Consider the following 19,493-nt stretch of genomic DNA (forward strand, 5'->3'; position numbering starts at 1 on the left):
TACACAGAGAAGTTCCTCAAGCAGGCGAAAATCAGTCGCTGAAAATATCACTGTTATCTAGAAACAATGTGTCCCTCGGCAGTCTCTGCTGTTTAAATGATAAAGCTCACAGTTCGGCAGCTATGCATATGTTCTGCCTACAATATTGGAGATCAGGATGCATCCGTTGAAGTTCCCCGTGAAACATGGAAAGTGCAGAACTGCCGCATCAGAGATGCACCACTTAGGAAAGGGAAGAGGGAGAGAGAAAGGTGATGTGGGGATGTAAGGTTACAAGTCGTTTCATTGGGATTACAGGACAGACGTGCTACTTTTGAACGCTGGTCAAAACAATAGGGGAGGGTAGCTTGTTCAATGGCACAGTAACCTTGCAGTCTTTTATTGCCTTCTATCTTGAATCTTACTAGACGCTCTTCAAAAATTCTTGCTTTGAAAATGAAAGCTCGCTGGAGGGTGCCTTTTAGATGGACACTAAAAAGAAAAATAATTCTAATAGCGTGCTAGTAGATTACCTTTCTACAACACTAAAAAGAAGAGAAAAAGAAAGCCACTTTTATCATCAAAGGAAGCTTGGTAATCAAAGATGCAAAACCAAAAATACAGATGCCGCCGCTGCTCTGAGGTTTTCTCATCGGCTCGCTATGACCTCAAGTATTTTGACACTGTCTAGTCGGGCCTAGTCAAGCTTTCTGTCAGTAAATATGAACTACGGTGTATTCTTAAGAGTTGGACTAAACTGTGTGTGTTTCGAGAACTTTCACTGAACTACGATAGTCCAAATACAAGAAAGTACATTGAAATCCGTGACGTCACACTTGACAATGTACTGGTGCCGTGGTTCTGGCACAAAATTCAAGGCACTAAAATTTTACCTTCACATCACATTCTCTTCAAGCAGTCAACCTATTACAAGGAATTCACAAAAATTAAGCTTTGCGACTTTAAAAAGGATAGGTGGCAAAGACAGTGTGAGAAGGATAATCACCACCTAAAATCCAGGGAGTTTGGAAGAGCTGTATGGGCGTGTGAGGGGTTCCGTGCTCAACAAACAGAAGTCAAAATGAAAGGCCATTTACAGAGCGGTAATTGTTTGACCAGAACTGCTACAGTGTATGAGTGGCTCCAAGGTTCAGCTGTAAGGCGTGTTGTTACGGATTCAAACGCCATTTGTGGAGGCTGCATTCTGATAGGTGCAGAATGCACGAACGCTCGGTGCACGTTAATGAATGCCAAGGTGCTGGGAATTGCCCTGGTACCCTCCACTACGTCGTCTCGTACCTGTGTATCCTTAGAACAAACCCCATGAGTGGATAAGTCAATCGGCCAGTCAAACGTTTGCAAGGCCTTATGCAGCCGAGGGGGATGCGTCATTGCACTTTGAACGCTTGGCGCTATTCAGTGCGAGTGGTCTCCACCACATTGAGTACGAGTCTGGTAACACCTGATTTCCATTATTCCCTTCCCACTCCTTCTTTTCGTACATGTTCAACAATTCATGGAACCCTGAAGTGCCCACAGCAGGCTGGTTCTTGCAGCTGTTTGGTCAGTGCTAATGGGAACTTGCCTCACAATGTGCAGAGAAGTGACTGCGAGGGCAGATTTAATGGCGGCATGAGTGGTGGCACTGCCTCATTTCACTGCACGGACTTTCTGGGAAAGACTTCCGAATAAACATTGCACTTTTGGGGTCTAGGAAGAACACGCAAGGAACTGATTTTGTAGTCGGACATGACGGGGAATAAAAGGGGATAGATATTTTGAGCTGATCTCAGTCTTGGTGGATGGATTGTTACAAAAGAGGAATGCCAGGTTTACTTTTGTGTAGTCATGCTGTTCTTCTCTATGTAGATGGTGTTTCTTTAATTCAAAAACTAGACCTTGTGCGTGCATATTTTCCCCCCATCGTGGTGTTTTGTGTGTGTAGTTGGATGTCTAGTCACGGCTTTGCACAAACATTTTTCTCTTTGTCATCTATCCTTTTGTGGTGTTGCTGATTACTTTTATTTCTGCTATTGCATAATCATGAAAACATAAGCTTGTAGGGATTCTTTTTTTTTCTCCCAGGTGCAATGTCGTCAAACCTCCGAAGAGGTGTACATGGGACATTTCCCATGCTCACAGCTCTAGTACTTATGAGCAAGTGGGAAGGATATGATAAGCTCTATAGCTCTCTATTGCCTAAGAACAGAACACCATAGTTACTCAAATCGAGGTTTACCTATTCTTGAAAATACCAATTGGGTAACTGTTGGTGTCACTCTTAGTATTTTCTTTTTTAATGGGGTTTTACACGCCAAAACCATGATCTGATTGTGAGGCATGCCGTAGTGGGGGCTCTGGAATAATTTTGACCACCTGGGGTTCTTTTAATGTGTCCCCAATGCACGGGACACTGGCATTGTTGCATGTCGCACCCATCGACATGCAGCCGCGGCGGGCTAGATTTGATCCTACGACCTCATGCTTAGAACGGACTCTAGATGGAGGGAACTGGCTTTGTTGCAATTCTAGGAGTGGCCTCAGTGTACAGTGAACTGGCAACAAACAGTGAACATGTTGGTCTGAGAAAGCTTATCATGTCATGCAATGAAGGCGTATGCATTGAAGGAAAAAAAAAAGTTTATGTGGCTGGTGCTGGCACTTATTCTGAATCAGTTTACATACGGAGGGGTAAAAAGAACTTTCTGACTGTCTGTTTTTCTGATGTGGACTTGCGTTCAACACTGCCGTAGATTCCTGTGCATATAGTGAGCTAAAGCGCATGTTGGTGTATCTGCTTGCACCGTTGTGTGCGTGGCACTGGAACGGTTTGGCCTCGGAAACAGTGTTTTGTGGTTACTGCGCATTATGCGACCGGTCATTTCAAATGACAAGTGTTCCCATTAACTTTTGCAGGGTCCATTCCTCACTTTAAACCTTCTGCTGTCGTGTTAGGCTCATCTTGACATGCAAAGAGTGTTTGACGTGCACGCATGTTAGTGCATGCCAGTTTTTTTTTTTTTTTTTTTCGCGCATGTCGTGACACCTTTTGGAAACTTTTTGAACTATTATTAATCAAACTTTGCAGAGCCTTTGTAAAAGGCACCGGTTTTTTATTGGCCACTTAAGGAACTCAAACACGCTTTTCGAAGCATTAGGCATTGGGATAATTGACATGTTTCTTTGTCTGCGTTTCGCAAAAAATCTCTCCAGAGTTCAGTGAATATGAAAATGACTTTAGTGCAGAAGAGAAATGCATTCTGCCTTTGAACGACTATCAAATATCAGTATTCGGGACGAGATCTTTTCTGCCAGAACAAAATTTTCTATTAGCTTACAAATTGTGTAGCCTGCAGAAACATTGCTCTCAAGATGAACATCCACTTTAATCATCACAATTCCATGGACTTTCCAAGCAAGACAACTGCTGTGTGCTATTACCTCTGGATTTTTTAGACTCTCTCTAGCACTGTGTGCCAGACAGTCTAAATGTAAAGACATAAATAATAAAAACAAAGTGTACTGCTGCATAGGTGTGTACAAGTGGGGAACACATTTCAGAAAGAAGTGCCCAATTACAGTTGCTTTAATCGGAAATGAAATTGATTACAATTAGTGCCCCACGAAAGCAACTTGGCAATTACTAAAAAAATAATCTATTACATTAACATTACTTTCCTGCCAGCCTTTATGAATATTGCATGAATACAGTAAAAAAATTAGAGGACGCTTAAGCTTCGCCTTCAAGAATGAAATGCGACAGCGTTCCCGTCGACCCGACAAGGGGTGTAAGACAATGCGCTACGGCGCAGCGATCACTTACGAGGCGCCCCGCATCGGACTTTGCACTCACCAATCACGCGGTGAGCGTCGAGCAACGCAGCGTTCAGCGCGGCAACGAAACGTGCGCCTGAGCAAGCGGAACGAACCAAAGTACTCGGTGTCTCGGAGGGGGAAACGATGAACGCCAGCCAAACGTCGTGATCGGCACGGGCAGAGAGATATAGTGATCTAAAGAAAGGAAGGACGCTTGATTCTGCAACCCGTGAGAGAGCACGGCGAAGCGTCATCAGGGGAGAGGGAGTCGGGGCCGCAGCGCGCCACCTGTCGGGGCAGCGCCGTACATTGAGAGGAGGGGGTCTTCTGTGTTTGCCGCAAGGTGGCTCTGCGTGTGCGGAAAGCGCAGAAGAAATGTAACGGAAACGTACTTCGCTACTCGTGTAACTGCAACTTCTGTAAGTTACATGCTCATAATTACCTATATACACCGCAGTATAACTTTCTACGGCACGTTTCTAAGACAACACTGCATTCCCTAGAGGCGCTTTTGTACCGCTTTGAAGCATCGAACTCGTGGCTGAGTGGTAGCGTCTCCGCCTCACACTCCGGAGACCCTGGTTCGATTGCCACGAAGCCCATGTAGCAAGTTGTTTTTATTTATGGATTGCCTGCCGGGATTTTTCGCTCACGGCCAACGCCGCGGACGCCGACACCGACGACACCGGCTTTTCTGCAACACGAGCTCCTTAACGCTGTTGCATTTATATAAAACGAACTGACTTGGCTCTTTCAGTGAGTCATTGCAGCCATTCACACATTTTTTAACTTCACTGATAATTCTTGAAAATTTTCATCGCTCATCTCCCTTCTAGTCATTAGCAGCGACACTGAAAACTCGCTCGATCTGGGCACTCTTAGTAGTAGTAGTAGTAGCAGTAGCACACTGCTGTAGTAGCACACTGCTGCAGTGCTTGCTTCTGGATCCTCTGTGAATCATAGCGCTTCATTGTTGTTGGAGCCCATAGGGTACGCTCCTGGCAGGGAAAAGCTAAAAAAAAACCGTCCGCAAGTGATTTGATGGCAACAACTTTCAAAGTGGCCACCTGTGTGGAGTAATAGCAATGCCAGTTTGGGGAAACGGACATTGACTCACTCTACAAGTGTTTACAAGCGGGGAATTTTTTTTTTTTTCCTGTTCTTCCAGAATCCTTCGGCACCAAGCCCGCTGGGTCAGATGCCACCCAATGAGGGCATGCCCGGTGGACCCATGCCACCGGGTGGATTCTTTCCCGTGAGTACTCCTATCCTTCGTCTTGTGGCTAGTGGGGCTTCTAGACAGGCGCAGGGGACATAATGTTGGCTGATGATGGTGACAATAGTTTGACCAGAATCATTTGAGGTTTCAAGATACCTCGCTTTTTTTTTTTTTTTAAGCTAGAGCAATGCTCTGTGAGACTTGCGAATTGTTCCACTTACTTTGCTACAGTGCCTCAAGATAACGTTGCATCTAACTTCATTTTTATGGCAGAAGCATAACTCCCTGTTTGTGTTACAGGTGTATAACTTTGAGACCTTCATGTGATCAAATGTTATTAATATTATCACTATTGTGCATTATTTCTTGCACGTGTGTGGTGGTGGCCATCGTGGCTGTACGTTTTGTTACTGCATTTGCAAGCAGTGCTTGCTTCATCACAGCCTGTTATGCTCTAAAAGCGTTTGTCCTTGAACTGTCTTGGCGTATGCACGCTTTTAAATTGCAATGCCCATGAGTTAACCGTCACGATTAATCATTTAAAGTTCAAAAGCAAGAATTGCCATAACTGTGTGGTGTGAGGCATAACTAGCGAAAATGTAGCTGCACTTAATTCACTGAGTGCATAATGTGAAGCACACGTGGGCCGTGTTTTGCAAAAGGTTTGCCGGATACCCGACCCCGCTGGGGGTTTAAAAAAGAAAAAAGTTTACTGGCACAGTGCATGCATGCCTAAGCCATTGTTGCAGATCTGTGCGCTTGTGTCTCCTGTGCTATGTGTTAGCCGTGCAGTGTGTAGTGTTTTGAAGGCACCGTTCGAGGTGCTGCATTGCCACGTGTTGTTGTTGTTGTTGTTGTTGTGACCGGAGAGAAACGAAGGAAATGTCTGAGGCACCCCTTCTTTTTCTCTCTCTTTCTCTCTCTCTCTCTCTTTCCCCCTTTGTGTGCTATTGTTTCGTTTTCTTTGTTTCTTTCTCATTTTTTTTCTGACTTTCTTTTGTTTCTTTTACCTTCCCACTCCTTTCACCTGCTGTCCTCTCCCACTACACACCACACTCTCTCTCTCTCACATTGCAACATCTAACCAATGGTTGTCTCATGCGTTCCATCACGCAACTCGATCGTCTCTCTTAACCCCCTCGGCTCACTCCGCACCTCCTCTCACCCTACCTCACTCTCACAACAACTGCCTTGGGACATAAACGGTGCTGGTCACACATATCCACTTCCCTCGCTTCTCGCTTGCTGCCTTTGTTTCTCTTGCTGGGCTGCTTTGGGTTGGGTGCATATCTGTGCTGCTTCTATCTATGGCTGCCCCTAACCTTGTGTTATGTGCTCCCCCTGCCTCCCTTCCTCCCCCCCCCCCCCCAATGTGCTTTTACCTTCTGTGGCTCAAATCTCAAATTTTTAAACTTGTGTTCTTAAACTTTTTCTTCAACATTCCTGTGTGGCTGCTAACCTCTACCCTGAACCTCGATTTCTACCTTTATTCTTTCTTTTTCTGCATTTTTTTCCTCGTATCCTGCTTCCCATTCCCGAATTGACCCACCTCCTTGAATGTTGATCTGGCCACTTCTGTCGGTTGCCTTGCTTCCCCCCCCTCCCCCATCCTCTGTGTTATTGTGTGTCCACTTCTGTTCTTTTGCCGTGTCTCTTTGTTCTCTTTGCTCCGTTCTGTGCCGTCTGTACGCTTTCGTTGTCCCCACTTCGTTTTCTTCCACCTTTTTTTTATTTTCACCTCCACTGCTGCCGCCGCCGCTGTGGTGTTCCCACCCCTTCCTCCGTCTGTGACCCTCCTGTCCCCCCCACCAGCAGAACTCGCACATGAGGCCCTCGCCGCCACAGCAGCCCGCCAATCAACCGTCCCCTCACCCCCAGCCCCCTCCCCCTCACAGTCAGATGATGCAGAACCAGGTGAGGAACAAATGCCCCTCTCTCACGTTGCATCTCTCCTTCTACCCCCCTTCTTCACAGATATTATTTGTGCCGTCTTTCCTTTATTTTTTTTTTTTCTGCGCCTTTGATGCCTTCGACATGCTCTTTGTGTTCCTTATTGTTTGCCGCCCTTCTAGATTGTTTTTCTCTTTTCTTTTTCTTCTGCTGTCACTTATTTTGTTTGATGTTGTTTTCCCCTGGGCGTGGGTGAGCCAAATGATGGCTTGGATGTGGAATGGGCTATGCGAGAAGGGCACCAGCAGTGTTAATGGGATTGTTCTAGCTTACACTGTAAAGAAATCTGTGGAGCTTAACGAAACTGCATGCATTGGGTCGGAGCCACAGCCATGCTCTTGTTGGTTTGCAGCTGAGCCATGTTACGCACCAAGCCTGCCACTAGTTTTCGTGCACAAGTACACGCTGGCCTTTTGTCACTGTGTGATTCCATGTATCACGGTCATTTCACAGCACGTGCTGTCATATTGTAGACTCATTGTTGAGGTTGCCTGCTGAACTTGATAGAGGGCCTACTCAAAATTTGCCCATGGTACCTCTGTATTGGGAAAAAGAACTCTGTGATTGACCCCTAAACGATAGAGATTATGGCCTGGCCACGTGCCAGTTGAATTTAGCGTTTTGCAACATGCATATTTAGGAAATGTAAAGCCAGCTGGTGGGCTTACACCAAGCAAAGGGCTACGATCAAACTGGATTATTTGCTTGATGCATTCCTATGCATCCTGAGAAGGTTAAGAGAAGTAACTGCTTAAGAAAAAGCAAAAGCAAAAAATAAAGCTAAATGAACAGCACTTCCTAATTTAGAATGCTTACATGGCTCACCCGGCACCACTGTGTTCAGAAGCGATGTTTGCCCTCCCCTTTGATAACCATGCATGAATTTATAGCCCTGTAAGAGTACACCTTCAATCAGTGATCCACCATGGCAAATTTGGCTGTTGAGCACAGCATCACACATTCTATTCCTTGGTTTGTAGCCACATTTCGATAGGGTTCCATGCGGTTGAATTTTCGGTGCATGGAAGACTCTGAAGTGCTTTGAATTAACCCTTATTGTGGCATCTCTTGTAACTCTTTAAAGGCAATTTTGTGGCGGCAAACGCTGTCAAGTGGGCTGTATCAGATAAGATTGGTCAAGTGTTCGTGTCAGAAAGTTGCAGATTGCATGTCGAGATAACGTCACATTTTAAATTATTTCTTCATCTGAGAGTCGATGTCTAATTTTCTTCATGGGTCTAGCAGTGCTCTCGACAGCCACACTTCAACCATCACTCCTTCCTTGCTTCCTTTTGCCATTTGTTGCGGCTTCTTTGAATTGCCCATATTTTAGCTGTGTTGTTCGTTTGCACGTTGTGATTTTTTTTGCTCATTTTATTTAGCATTGTTGTTGCTTATCTTATATTTTTTATGTCCTGCCTTGTCTCCTTTCTCTTCCTTTCCAATTTCTAGTCTGAGCAGGAATCCCTAAGAGGGACAACGGGGCAAACATTACGTCGTCAGTATTACGTGATAGATCACTGCTCCAAGCCTGGTTTTTTGCAAGGAATGGAGCTTCTGTAGGTGGCAAAAGGACATAAACATAATGTAGGCACGGCACCTTTATGATGCTCAACTAGGTACAGCAACCTAACATGTGCTGTGTGTAATTGACAAATTGGTAACCGACTGCTGCTGACAAAATGAAAGGCAATTACGTTGCACTTCATTGAGACACAGAAGGCAGTTTGGCCTATCTTATCAGGTTTATCTAGGGATTAGCTTGCTGCTGTAATGTCTTCGCAGCCGCTCTTTGACCGATATTTGCTAGAGTGCGGCACCCTCTCAGTGTCGGCCTCTGGCTCGCAGCATGCAGCAGTGCTTGGCAAGTTGTGGCCTCTGAGATCCAGGGTGCAGCTTTGTAAGGCCACACCCCATTTATCACGGGTGGTGGGTGATTGCCGAGTTATGGCGCAGGCCATTTCTGCAAATGAACGAGTCATTTCTCAGCTAAATATGGGCTTTGTGAGGTGTCGTGTGGCATTCTAGATCGATTTCAGCGTTAGCCTCGGTTAACCGTTTACATTGTCCACTGGCCAGATGTTGGATTGTCAGGCCTCAGTGTGCGCCTCGGGATAAGAAAGGGGTCATTCTTGGAGCCTCACTGATGCTTTTGTTGCGAAGTTGTGAACTCTGACTGAGCAGAGTTTTCACGTCCTGGCTAACTACTCGCAGCTGCCTTTGATGTTGCCTGTCCTGCCTTGGTTCAGTTCACAGAATGTGATGTTAGCTGCTGTGCTGTATTGGTGCCATGCATGAAGAATAGTAAAGTTGGCATGCGTTGTGCTTGGTCATTGTGAAAGTCGAGTGATGCAACAACTCGGTGACTCTCCTGCCTCTGAGCGAGCGCAAGGTCACAGGTTGGGTGCCCAGCTGTGACAGCCGCCTTATGTGTGCTTTGATTTGGATACATAATTAACTCAAAACAGTCATAATTGATCTAAGGAATGCCGACAACTTTGCAAAACACTAGTAGTTGGTCGGTTCAGCTTGGTTCGGTGCTCACGTTTTTGCGGTTTTTCTGCTAATCTTTCTTGGGGTATTGGCACAAGAAGTGTGCCAATGAGTCAGCCCTGTGTGACCAATGAAAACTTGGTGCCTACTTCTGTTAAGAGTACATGTTTGTACATGTTTCTGGAACGTACAGTTTATAAACAGTTATATGTGTAGCAATAATACCATCAACCGGAAAGTCTGTCGTAACATTTGTGGTGGTAATAGACGAGGGCTAGAGCAATACGCGCAGTTGTAATGTTGTAAACGGGAACATTTCCTGGCAACTTCCATGTACAATGCGCACTAGGACAAGGTACAAGGAAAAAAAATAGCGCACAGACTGCTGTACATACATTCCTAATTTTCAGGCCGAGACAGTTATGTGCAAGGGATTGAAAAAGATTTGGCACCATATTGTAAAAAAACACAGGAAGTGTGATCCGTACCAAAGAAAGTTCTCTAAGAATTTTTTTTAGGATCAAGAAATTTTTTAATGTGCCTCGTACGAGTGGTGCAGCCAGTACTGAAATGCTGCTCCTGCTGAACTTTTGTGGCCTTCTATTTCACTTTGCCCTCCCTACGGCACTTGAAGTTGTGCCACCGTATTGACACAGATCGTTGCTTGTGTTGCTTTGCCCACCACTGCGTTGAGCTTTTGGTATGAGCACGGCCTCAAAGATTGGCCCGCCCTGCAACCCTGACCTCGGAGGCACAGTATCGGCCCATAGCCACTAGGTGGCGCCACTACCTTGTTAGCCGTGAGATTTGTCCAATAAGTGGCGTCCACATTGGGACCTCTCCCCAGTGAAAATTCCCTCTGAGCAACTGAAACTAATCTTGGAGGCCACGCTTTTGTGCCCAGCAGGCACTGGAAAACCGTCATAGCCACCATGTTTTGAGCACCCCCCATTTAATTTGTATCATATGCACTCCTAAAAAATGTGGCCAGTTGTCATAGTGTTTAGTGGTACGTGAAAATACACGCAAGAAGTGGCAGGGTTTCTAAGATGTCGAAAGAAAGAACAGGAAGTCTTATCAGAAAGATTGTGATTACTTACTGCTAGATGTATGAGAATATTTCGCCTAAGGGTTTGAGAGAGCACACTGGTTACAAGGCAGGTCTTCAGTACGATGTTGTGATGGGCTAGCTGGTTCAGAATGTTATTGTAGTGTGAAACATTGCTGGATTCTCTTAGTGGCTTGATTAGTTGTCTTTGTGCAGTGTAAGGCACTACAAATATATTTTGTAACAACTGAAACCAGTTATGCTTGGTGGAAAGGATTGTGTGATTTAGCACTTCCAGTTCCTAAGTGCTGCTTTGAAGCCATTTCCAAGTTTTTCTTATGTGCCAAGCCCCGTTATTGCAGCGTTTTTGGTGAGCTATTAAAGTTCCGCTGCTGGTAATTTTTATAACATCGCAGATGCTTAAAAAAAAAAGAAAAGAAAACTTAAGCGTTGTTTGCAGTTTGCCATTGCACAAGGTCTACTTCTGCTTCTCACTTATGTTAGCAGTGCGAGTGCTGCTCACATCAAATTCGTTGGGTGCTCTGCTGTTGTGGGGCGAATGCCATTCGTGTCAATTTCCCAAACGACCAGTGCTGGAAGTGTCCTTTTAGAGGGCCATTTTTTCGCAGCCATTCATGTCGCCACGGTACCCTGGTGGACCGAGGCCGGGCGTCCGGATGCCACAGCAGGTGGACTTCAATGTGAGTGTGGTTTTAGTGCCTCGAGGACTTAGTGGCTTCCTGTATGTTGCGCATTGTCATCGCTTTTTTGTCTTTTTAAGTTCTTGTTGGGAGTACAGGGACTGGTTGTATAGTGTTAGGCTTTCCTCGAAAAGCTTGTCATCCAGCTCGAGTTCTTTGAAGGTTTCATCGCAGATAGTGTGCCGTATTAAGTGGCTAGCGGTGGTAAAACAAGGTATGTCCCAGGCTGCAGCAGCATTCCTTGTTCTACCAATGGTGCGTGATCGCTTCAGGCCTTCACCTTCCTGTGGACACCTCTCCCTTGTTTAAATAGTGTGTAACTTATAAGACGAGCTACCTGGCCAATAACTACCGTATTTGCTCGCATAATAAATGCACCCCCCACTTCTCCAATAAGAAGTGTGTTCTTTCTCTTGATTGCATAATGATGGCACCCCAAACTTGTGGCCGTGGAGTTAGGAGGGGCATGGTACGATTTGGCATCCGATATGGCGTCCGATGCGTTGGAACAAAGGCGTCCTGCCGTGCCGTAGTGCCAAATCAGATGCCTGCACACGCAAGGCACCTGATTGGGCATTAGATTTGAGGGAAAGAAAATTTGGGCATAAAACAATTGGGCAAAATGTTATACCGTATAATGATGCACCCCGCAACATTGCACAGATTTTTTTGGGAAAAAATGTGTTCATTGTGTGAGTAAATACGGTAGATCCCAATGTGAAAAAGATGACCTCCGAGGAATTGATGCATAAATTGGACAGAGGTTCACTGCTTATTTGAAATGTATGCAAATATCTGCGCAAGCACATTATGCCAACCATCCAGTCATTGCAATTCATGCATAGTATCATGTGCGCAGCCGATATTCACATTTCACTCCCATACATGGCCCTCGGAAGTACAACTGTCTGCAAGACCCCCTGAAAGTACCGCATGCCAGAAAAGGAAAAAAATAAAAATGAAGCTTTTACTACTTATTTACTTTACATAACTTGACTGTAGTCTTCTAATACAGGTCAGTGGTGTATTTAATACAGAGTATCAGATTGAGCATTATTATAGAGCATGAAGAATAATTTGACTCGTATTGAAATGTTACAATGCCAAAAAAGCCACCTTTACCACAACTGGAGGCTTGGTAGGCTAGAAAATGTGCAAAAACGAGAGCCAGGTGGTGATGTGCAGACCTGTCAACCTTATAATTCAAGAAACGCTGCAGTGGAAAGAAAAAAACAATACAGTACTAAAATTTGATAAAGTATACTGAAGGTTATTTAATTATTCATTATGTTTACTGTTTACGAAATATTCACAGACTTTGTTCTATAGGGCTGCTGTGAACAAGCATTCTGCTCGATATAGTCATAGCAACAATGATCTCTGCCGCAGACAAGCGGAAACTGTCAAGTGGATGCAGTATTCATGTAACGGCTGCCAACGATTCGACTGTCGTTGTAGTGCATTGGTTCTATCGGTTAGTGTCGCTGCCGAGCAGGTACACCGGTATGCTCAGTGGGACCAAAAAATTGGGCCAGAAAATGTCACTTGGCGACTGTATTTGTCTCCTTTTCTGGAATCGTTCTCGTACTAGACTATTCACAAATGAAAAAAAAAAATAAAAAAATCGTGGAATATTTGTGTCAGTACGACAGTAGCAAACAAACGCTAGGTTTGTTTGGTTCCTGTGGTTAATCTAGACGTCGCAAGTTTGGGACCAAGCTGGACTGTCCAGCTCCGCACAAAAGCGACTTTTCGGAGGCTGAAGCAGGCTAGTTCGTGCACATATATTTTTATACTTGAATAAAGGCCTTATTATGAGTTGTTAAAGACAAAAAGGAAGACCCAAGAAAGTTGTTCGAGGGATGGTTCCACAATAGCTTAATCTGTAAAGCACCACGTGTTTTGATGCGAGGGATGTGCGTTCAGTCCCCACTTGTGGCAAGTTTTTCTCTTTTTTTCTTGTCTCCTGTAGTTTGCCTTTGCCTGATTATTTCTACATTTCAATTAAGCACCGCAATTAATTTCCCCTATGCTTTCTCTAGCTTCATATTCTGTTAAATTGGTATGGTTGTGTTTAACGAATTATAGTGCCCCTCGGATGTCTTCATTCTTCTCACTGAGTGCATACCTGGCAGCTTTTACGAATTTATAAAAAAAATTCCCGATTTATCGATTGTTGTAATGACCCTAGCATTTGTACAATTTCTTATTCACCTTAGATTTATGGCAAAACAGATTTCGAAATACTAACACAAATACAGTCGTCGATTTTTCGGAGCCATATATTTTTAGACACCCTGGCCGCTCTGCTTCATGGAACCCGCTCCATAGAAGAAATGTACAATGCCAACAGAAAATTTAGCTGCCTGTTACATGAATATTGCATAAATAAACTTCATGAATGTTTCTGTCAGTATGTAAACACATTTAGTACTGTTTACCGAATTCCACCCCCTTCCCTCTTCCCCCTTCTTTTTTATCTTATTAGCATTTTTGCGAATGTTTAGCTTGGCAGGTCTGCGAGAGGCAAAATAAAAATGGCTTGTGTGCTTGATTCAAGTTATAAGGATATCAGGTGGTCAGAATTCGTGCAGAGCTTTGCACGATGCCACCAGTGTGGTATTTAGTGTGAATCCCTCATTTCCAATTGTGTAACTCGCATTGTGCATTTACAGAAACAAGCTTCAAATTCCTTTGTGTTTTTGACATCTTTCTTTGCTGCTTTAGCGTGACTACATTAAATATGCATACCATTGTCTGCGTATGGGGCTCACTAGGCATGCCGACCTCTTTTTGCAGCCACCCGGCGGTGTTCCTGGTCAACCCATGATGCCAAACAGCATAGACCCAACCCGGCAAGGCAGGTTCACCTTCAGCACTTTGAAACGTTTGTGCTATGAGCAGATTCCCCCTCCCCTTTTTCCATTTTTCGAAAATGTGTTTGTTCTTACATTCTTTGTTGCCGAGGCTCAAAATTGGTTTAACCTATTAAAATTGTTTAAACTAGTAATAGCGTAAAAAAAGACTATTGATATTTGTTGGTGTCTTGCCATGAAACTACCCATAGTGTGCTCAACAAAATCTGTACTCAAATGCTTTGTTGCCTTGTAAGATGCCAGAATAGTGCAAACATTATGTCCTCGTCAGTTGTCATTGCTGTACGAATTGCCATTGTCATTGGACAAGCTACCTGCTGCTTTATTCCCCACCCCACCCCACCCGGGAAGTGTCCACTTGTGTAAGCGACACAGCACGGGCCTGACATTTCTGTCTCGGCAATTTCACCACACTAGGCAATACAGCCATGGACAGGATGCTTTATTGAGGCTTTTTGCCTTGGTGGAAGTTGTGAAGGGAAACGCTTAGGTTTTTCGCACAGAATACAACAGATGCTTCTCAAAAAACTGCAGGCACGAGTGCCAACTTGCAAGTGATGTTTCGAGGGCACGAATAGTCTTCTCTTTTGCATTCAAAGCTGCACTGCGCTTGGCGCTCGTTGTAAACTCGGTCGCATTAAAAGGCGATGTAATTATTTCCTGCACTCTCGAGGAAGCGAGTCCTCTTGGTGTAATTACTGGGCTGACACCTATAAAAGTGAGACATATCTTGCGTCGGCGCTTCTTTGAACACCATGGATCAATCAAGAGTGGTGTAGCTTAAAAGATGTTGCCAGGTTGCTGAGCACAATGCTTTTGGGACAAGTTTTGCAGAGGGCCGCAGTATTTCTGAAACAGATTGCCAAGTGCATCCGCAGTGCCAGCAACTCTGCATATTCCTTTTGTGCCCTGAAATGTTGAGGACCTGCTGTTCTGAAACTAGCTGGTCGCCAGAAGATGCTTGAAAGCTGGCTGTCATCCAGCAATTTGAGCTTTTCACTTTGAAAATAGTACTAGTAGCTGCTTTTCAGTCCAGCGTTGTCAGCCGCTTCAGCTAAAGATCTTGTTTCTCCCGTTTGTTTCAGGTGACGGAGGAGAGTTTGCTGGATGGCAAGGTGCGTGCATTTAGCAGTTGTTTTCATGCCTGGTCAGTCTAATGTGTTAGTGCATATCATCGGGACATCTGCGATCTCAGAGCGATGCATGCGTTTTGCTTGTACGTCGGACGAAAGTGCTGCGAAAGCCTTTGGATAAGAGACCGCTGTCTTCGACTAATTGCGGTGCCTGGATGAGAATTGCTGTGCGTTTCCTAGGAGGCACACTTAGCCGTGTTTGCCTTGTGACGGTGTGCTTTCGTCAGTGTTCGATGCAGTATTATCTCTGGGCTGTGTAGTTATTCAGTATACAAGACTTTGCTGACAAATTGCCAGTTCACTATGAGATGTGCAAAATTACGCACTTCTATGACTGCACTACTTAAGTAGCTTCCCTGGAATTTCCTGCCAAGTACAAAACAGAGCGTAGAAGCACTCTGCGACCTCCGAGATGAAAGTTTTGCGATGTCTCGGCATTAAGTTGTCTCCTGCGACCTTTCAAATTCGCCCGCAAGACATTTAGGGCTGTAACCCTGCAAACATTGCAAGTTTCAGCAAAACTTTGTGCAACAGAGAGTGGACGACGCAGCCTGGAATGAAACTTCCACTGCAGAGAGAGAGAGAGTCCCACTGTGTGTGGCTGCCGAGGCATGAAGCTGCGTCGGGAAGCTGCATCGGTGATTTGCCTGCGTGAGCACGCAAACTTGCAAAACTCTAGAATAAGCAGCAATGTGACGGTGCATTGCACCACATGTGGATCCAAGCGTTGGTTTAACCTCACGTGCATGTTAGCCGTTTGCAGAGACCATTAACCATAATAGATTCGAGAGGCACTTGAGGGGTTGTGATGCGTAGGTGTATTGTTAATTTTTTCTTTTTTTGGTAGACATTTTATATCCTAGAAATGAATGCAGGTGGCTTTTGTTGTTTTTTCTGCTCTATTGCTACTTTTTCTTGCGTGTTGACTTGGTGTACATACCGTGGTCTCCACAATAGCATGTCGGCCAGTGGCACTAGCATTGTGTCCCGTGCGTTTTAGTCGTCGTGCCGTGTTAGTGCTGTCTCTTGACCATGCATGACATCTTTCAGGGCCCCCGTCGATGAACCCCATGAACCCTCGAATGAACCCTCCACGAGGTCAGCCCCTCGGTCCCATGAACCCCGGGGTAAGTAGCGCACATCTTTTTATGCTGGGTATGTCGCTCGAGTGTGTGGCGGGGTCTAGCACGGGTTTCGCAGTGGGACCTTGCTTGGCTGCTATGCGACTGCGTTTGGTTGAGTTCACGATTCAAAAGCCATTGGGGAGCTCAGGCACAAAAAATGTTGTGGTTTAGGCACAAATTTCAAAAGGCAGGACTATCACTATCACTTCTACTAATGAGCATTATACCATGATATTACTGACAATAGTGTTGAAAGAACAATTTAAAAATGTGCACCGATTTGGTGTTTCCCATCAACTGTACATTTAATGTATGTCGACTAAGGAAAAGTACGGTGGTGCAGTGAGAGAGAGGAAGAAAAAGTTTGAGAGAGGTGCTCGTCATCTCTTGCGAAGCACAGTGCTTCGAAGAGCGTGAATGCCGGGGAAAAGTAGTGCAGAGTTGTTGGTTCATGACGTTGCGTCTTGGCTGAAGTGTTCCTCTGGTGCTTTCCCGCAGAACTATGGAGGCATGAGGCCACCGCCCAACAGCACGATGGGTCCTGGAGGTCCCAACATGCCGCCCATGTCCATGTGAGCCACTTTGCCATATTGCCAGTCTCCTCGCACCTGTTGTTCGTGGCGGACGGGGGAACCTTGCAGCAGTGAGGTCTGGGCGTAACTCGAACCACAAGAGTCTCTTGCAGAAGTTGCTATAGGGAAGTCTGGGGCTAGTCTGGGGCTATAGGGAAGTCTGTGGGAGCTGCAAGCGTGGCAGTTAATCAAGGCATGGCAGTGATGGGCTGTGCATGGATTTGCCCGGGTGTCGTCCTTCTGGCTTCTAATGGCATTATGACTCAGCAAATTGGTTATCTTCACCAGAGTATTGCTCCAAGTGCAGCGATTTGCTATGAATACGCACGTGCACAGACTCTTACTGGCTCTCGTGCTTAAAAAATGGGATTGTGTTGAACTTTAGGTAAATGAAGCGTAATAAATAAAGCCCTCAAGAACGCCTAAAGTCACAAGTGCGAATATTAGACTAACTCGCATACTAACTGTCATTTCCATACTAGCTGAATGATCGCAGCGCCCGAGTTTCCCCTGGTAACCCGTTTCTTATGTAATGCTCCACCGGGGCCCTTGAGATAAAATAAGTTTTGGTAGGAAACTTGCTAAAGCTCTCAAGCCTACCTAACCTGTTTACATCAAACTTGCGGGAGACTGCCAGTCAGCTTGATGCTAAATTTTTTCTAAACTTTGACTTCTAAGGTTTCAGGCTTTCAGTTCTTTCACTGAAAGCAACTTGGCATACCAGCGTACAAATGCCAATTGGCTGTGAGGTGAATGCCTTAATGTTGTGAACTCGCGTGTCCATTGGCTGGCGCACACCATGACATCAGTGGTGCTTTCGATCCCGGTGCTTTCGAGCAGAAGCGTGGTCTTCTACTGTGTATTGCTTGAACAGAAGGGCCAGGTGCTTGCAACTCTTCCAGCTAATTCGTTTGCTGATTTTAGCTCGAATTTTTGTGGACAGGTAGCATTTTGTAGGGAGCTTAGTTAAAGTCCATGTTTCTGGACATTGCTTAGCAGTTTTGTTTGCAAGAAATCCAAGGTCATTTGTGCTGATGCCACTCGATACATGTTGATTCCACTGCAACAGAATTCAGTGCCTCTTGCCCGTGTTCTGTTGCAGTGGAATAAAAAAAAATTTTTAATGGCATCACTGTAGTTGACACCCACTTCAGTTTTATGGTGGATGAAACTGGGTAAGCAGTGTGCCGAAAACGTGGTATGTATTAAACCAAACTTGCCGAGAAATGCTACCTCTGTGTGAAATTAGAGTGCATACAAACCAGCAGTTTAGTAGGAGGAGTTTTATACACCTTGCGCTTCTCTTTATGTAGCAGTCAGTCGATTAGCCATCGCTGGGATCTGCAATGCGAACACCTCACATATGTTTTTTGAGGGTTTCTTAGCTTGGCACAACGTGGTGTGTTGTACACCACGTTGTGTGCTGTACACGTCTTGGTGGACAGAAAGGCTTTTCATTTGTTTTTCTTCTGCTGCTATTGTAGTGGTGGCCATCCATGCTGGAGGGCCAACCTTTAGCTGTTTTGCTCAGCGTGGCATTCGATCTCTTGAGCAGGGTACGATTCTCGTTCTGCGTAGTCTCAACTCTTGCTGTGTACTTCCTGCTGTTCTGACTATGGGCTTATTTGCTGCACCCGATGCCGTGCGCTTCTTCTAGTGTGGTGACCAATTGCCTGCTCACTTTTCTCTTCCAGGCCTGGCCCTGGTGGAAGACCTTGGCAACCTAACGCCTCATCGGTGAGTACCCTTCTCTTCACTCAAATCCTCACTTGAACCGGTTCAGTTCTCATGGCAAGCTACCAGCACTTACAGATACAGTTGAACCTTTATACACTGGAGAGCTTTAGCTTTAGTGGTGCTGTTACCGATACAGGCTAAGTGACTGCTTGTGCACGGAGTTTACCGGGCTCTGATAAGTTCCCCAGTTAAGCAAGGCAGTGTCCAGGCTGCCTGCTACAACCCTAATTCGCATGCCTTGCTTGCTTTCCATTGTGACAGCAAGAAAGAAATGGCAAAATCGTCCATTGCTTGGTCTCGTCTCACGCAGAAGGCAAAGTAAGAGTGTTGTCTTGTAGTTAGTTTTGACGCTTAGGCCTAAAGGAATGGCACCGAGGTGGGAAAGCATGCAGATTTACAGATGGCACTGGCACATTTAGCATTGGTCTACATACTACTTCTTCTTGTACAGGTGCGATTTCTTTTAAAGGGCCTCTCACGAGGCTTAGACATTGCAGAGGGGCGAGAAGCAGGGTGTGTAGATCACATGCTGACAATCATGTTGGCAAACTATCGAACTGCTGCTCGGTGCGAAAAGAGCTCAAATTTCACACGAAAGCCCACATGCTCTTCCTCTCGAAGGAGTCTCGGTTCCAGCCAAAGTGTCAAGGTCACATGCATGAATGCTTCTACGTCAGGCACATTGTCTGCACCACCGCCAAGTATGGCACATGACTTCTACGAATTACCTAATACAGAACATGCACAACCACCGCTGGAAGGGCAAAGCGCAGCAAAGCAAGAAGAGGAAAAAAACAAACAAAAAACGCTGGGTTCGATGTGATAAAATGACGCAGTCGCTCGTC

The 19,493-nt window shown here is 45.3% G+C and overlaps 1 protein-coding gene across 29 annotated transcripts in view; it reads left to right on the forward strand.

Moving 5' to 3' along the window:
- The window catches only part of Ssdp (Sequence-specific single-stranded DNA-binding protein), a 102,523-nt gene that overhangs the window by 52,307 nt on the left and 30,723 nt on the right, over positions 1-19,493 (forward strand). For 15 of the 29 annotated variants that reach the window (XM_055064813.2, XM_055064826.2, XM_055064830.2 and 12 more), the window contains exons 6-14: positions 1,510-1,542; positions 4,964-5,050; positions 6,827-6,928; positions 11,117-11,206; positions 14,006-14,066; positions 15,168-15,197; positions 16,266-16,342; positions 16,838-16,911; positions 18,606-18,648. In XM_055064813.2, coding sequence (XP_054920788.1) covers positions 1,510-1,542; positions 4,964-5,050; positions 6,827-6,928; positions 11,117-11,206; positions 14,006-14,066; positions 15,168-15,197; positions 16,266-16,342; positions 16,838-16,911; positions 18,606-18,648 — 597 coding nt within the window. The remainder of the gene's footprint in view (positions 1-1,509; positions 1,543-4,963; positions 5,051-6,826; positions 6,929-11,116; positions 11,207-14,005; positions 14,067-15,167; positions 15,198-16,265; positions 16,343-16,837; positions 16,912-18,605; positions 18,649-19,493) is intronic. The other 14 variants (XM_072285657.1, XM_072285664.1, XM_072285662.1 and 11 more) reach the window with 7 other exon arrangements.

Source organism: Dermacentor andersoni, chromosome 11 (assembly GCF_023375885.2).
Source record: "Dermacentor andersoni chromosome 11, qqDerAnde1_hic_scaffold, whole genome shotgun sequence".
NCBI lineage: Eukaryota > Metazoa > Arthropoda > Arachnida > Ixodida > Ixodidae > Dermacentor > Dermacentor andersoni.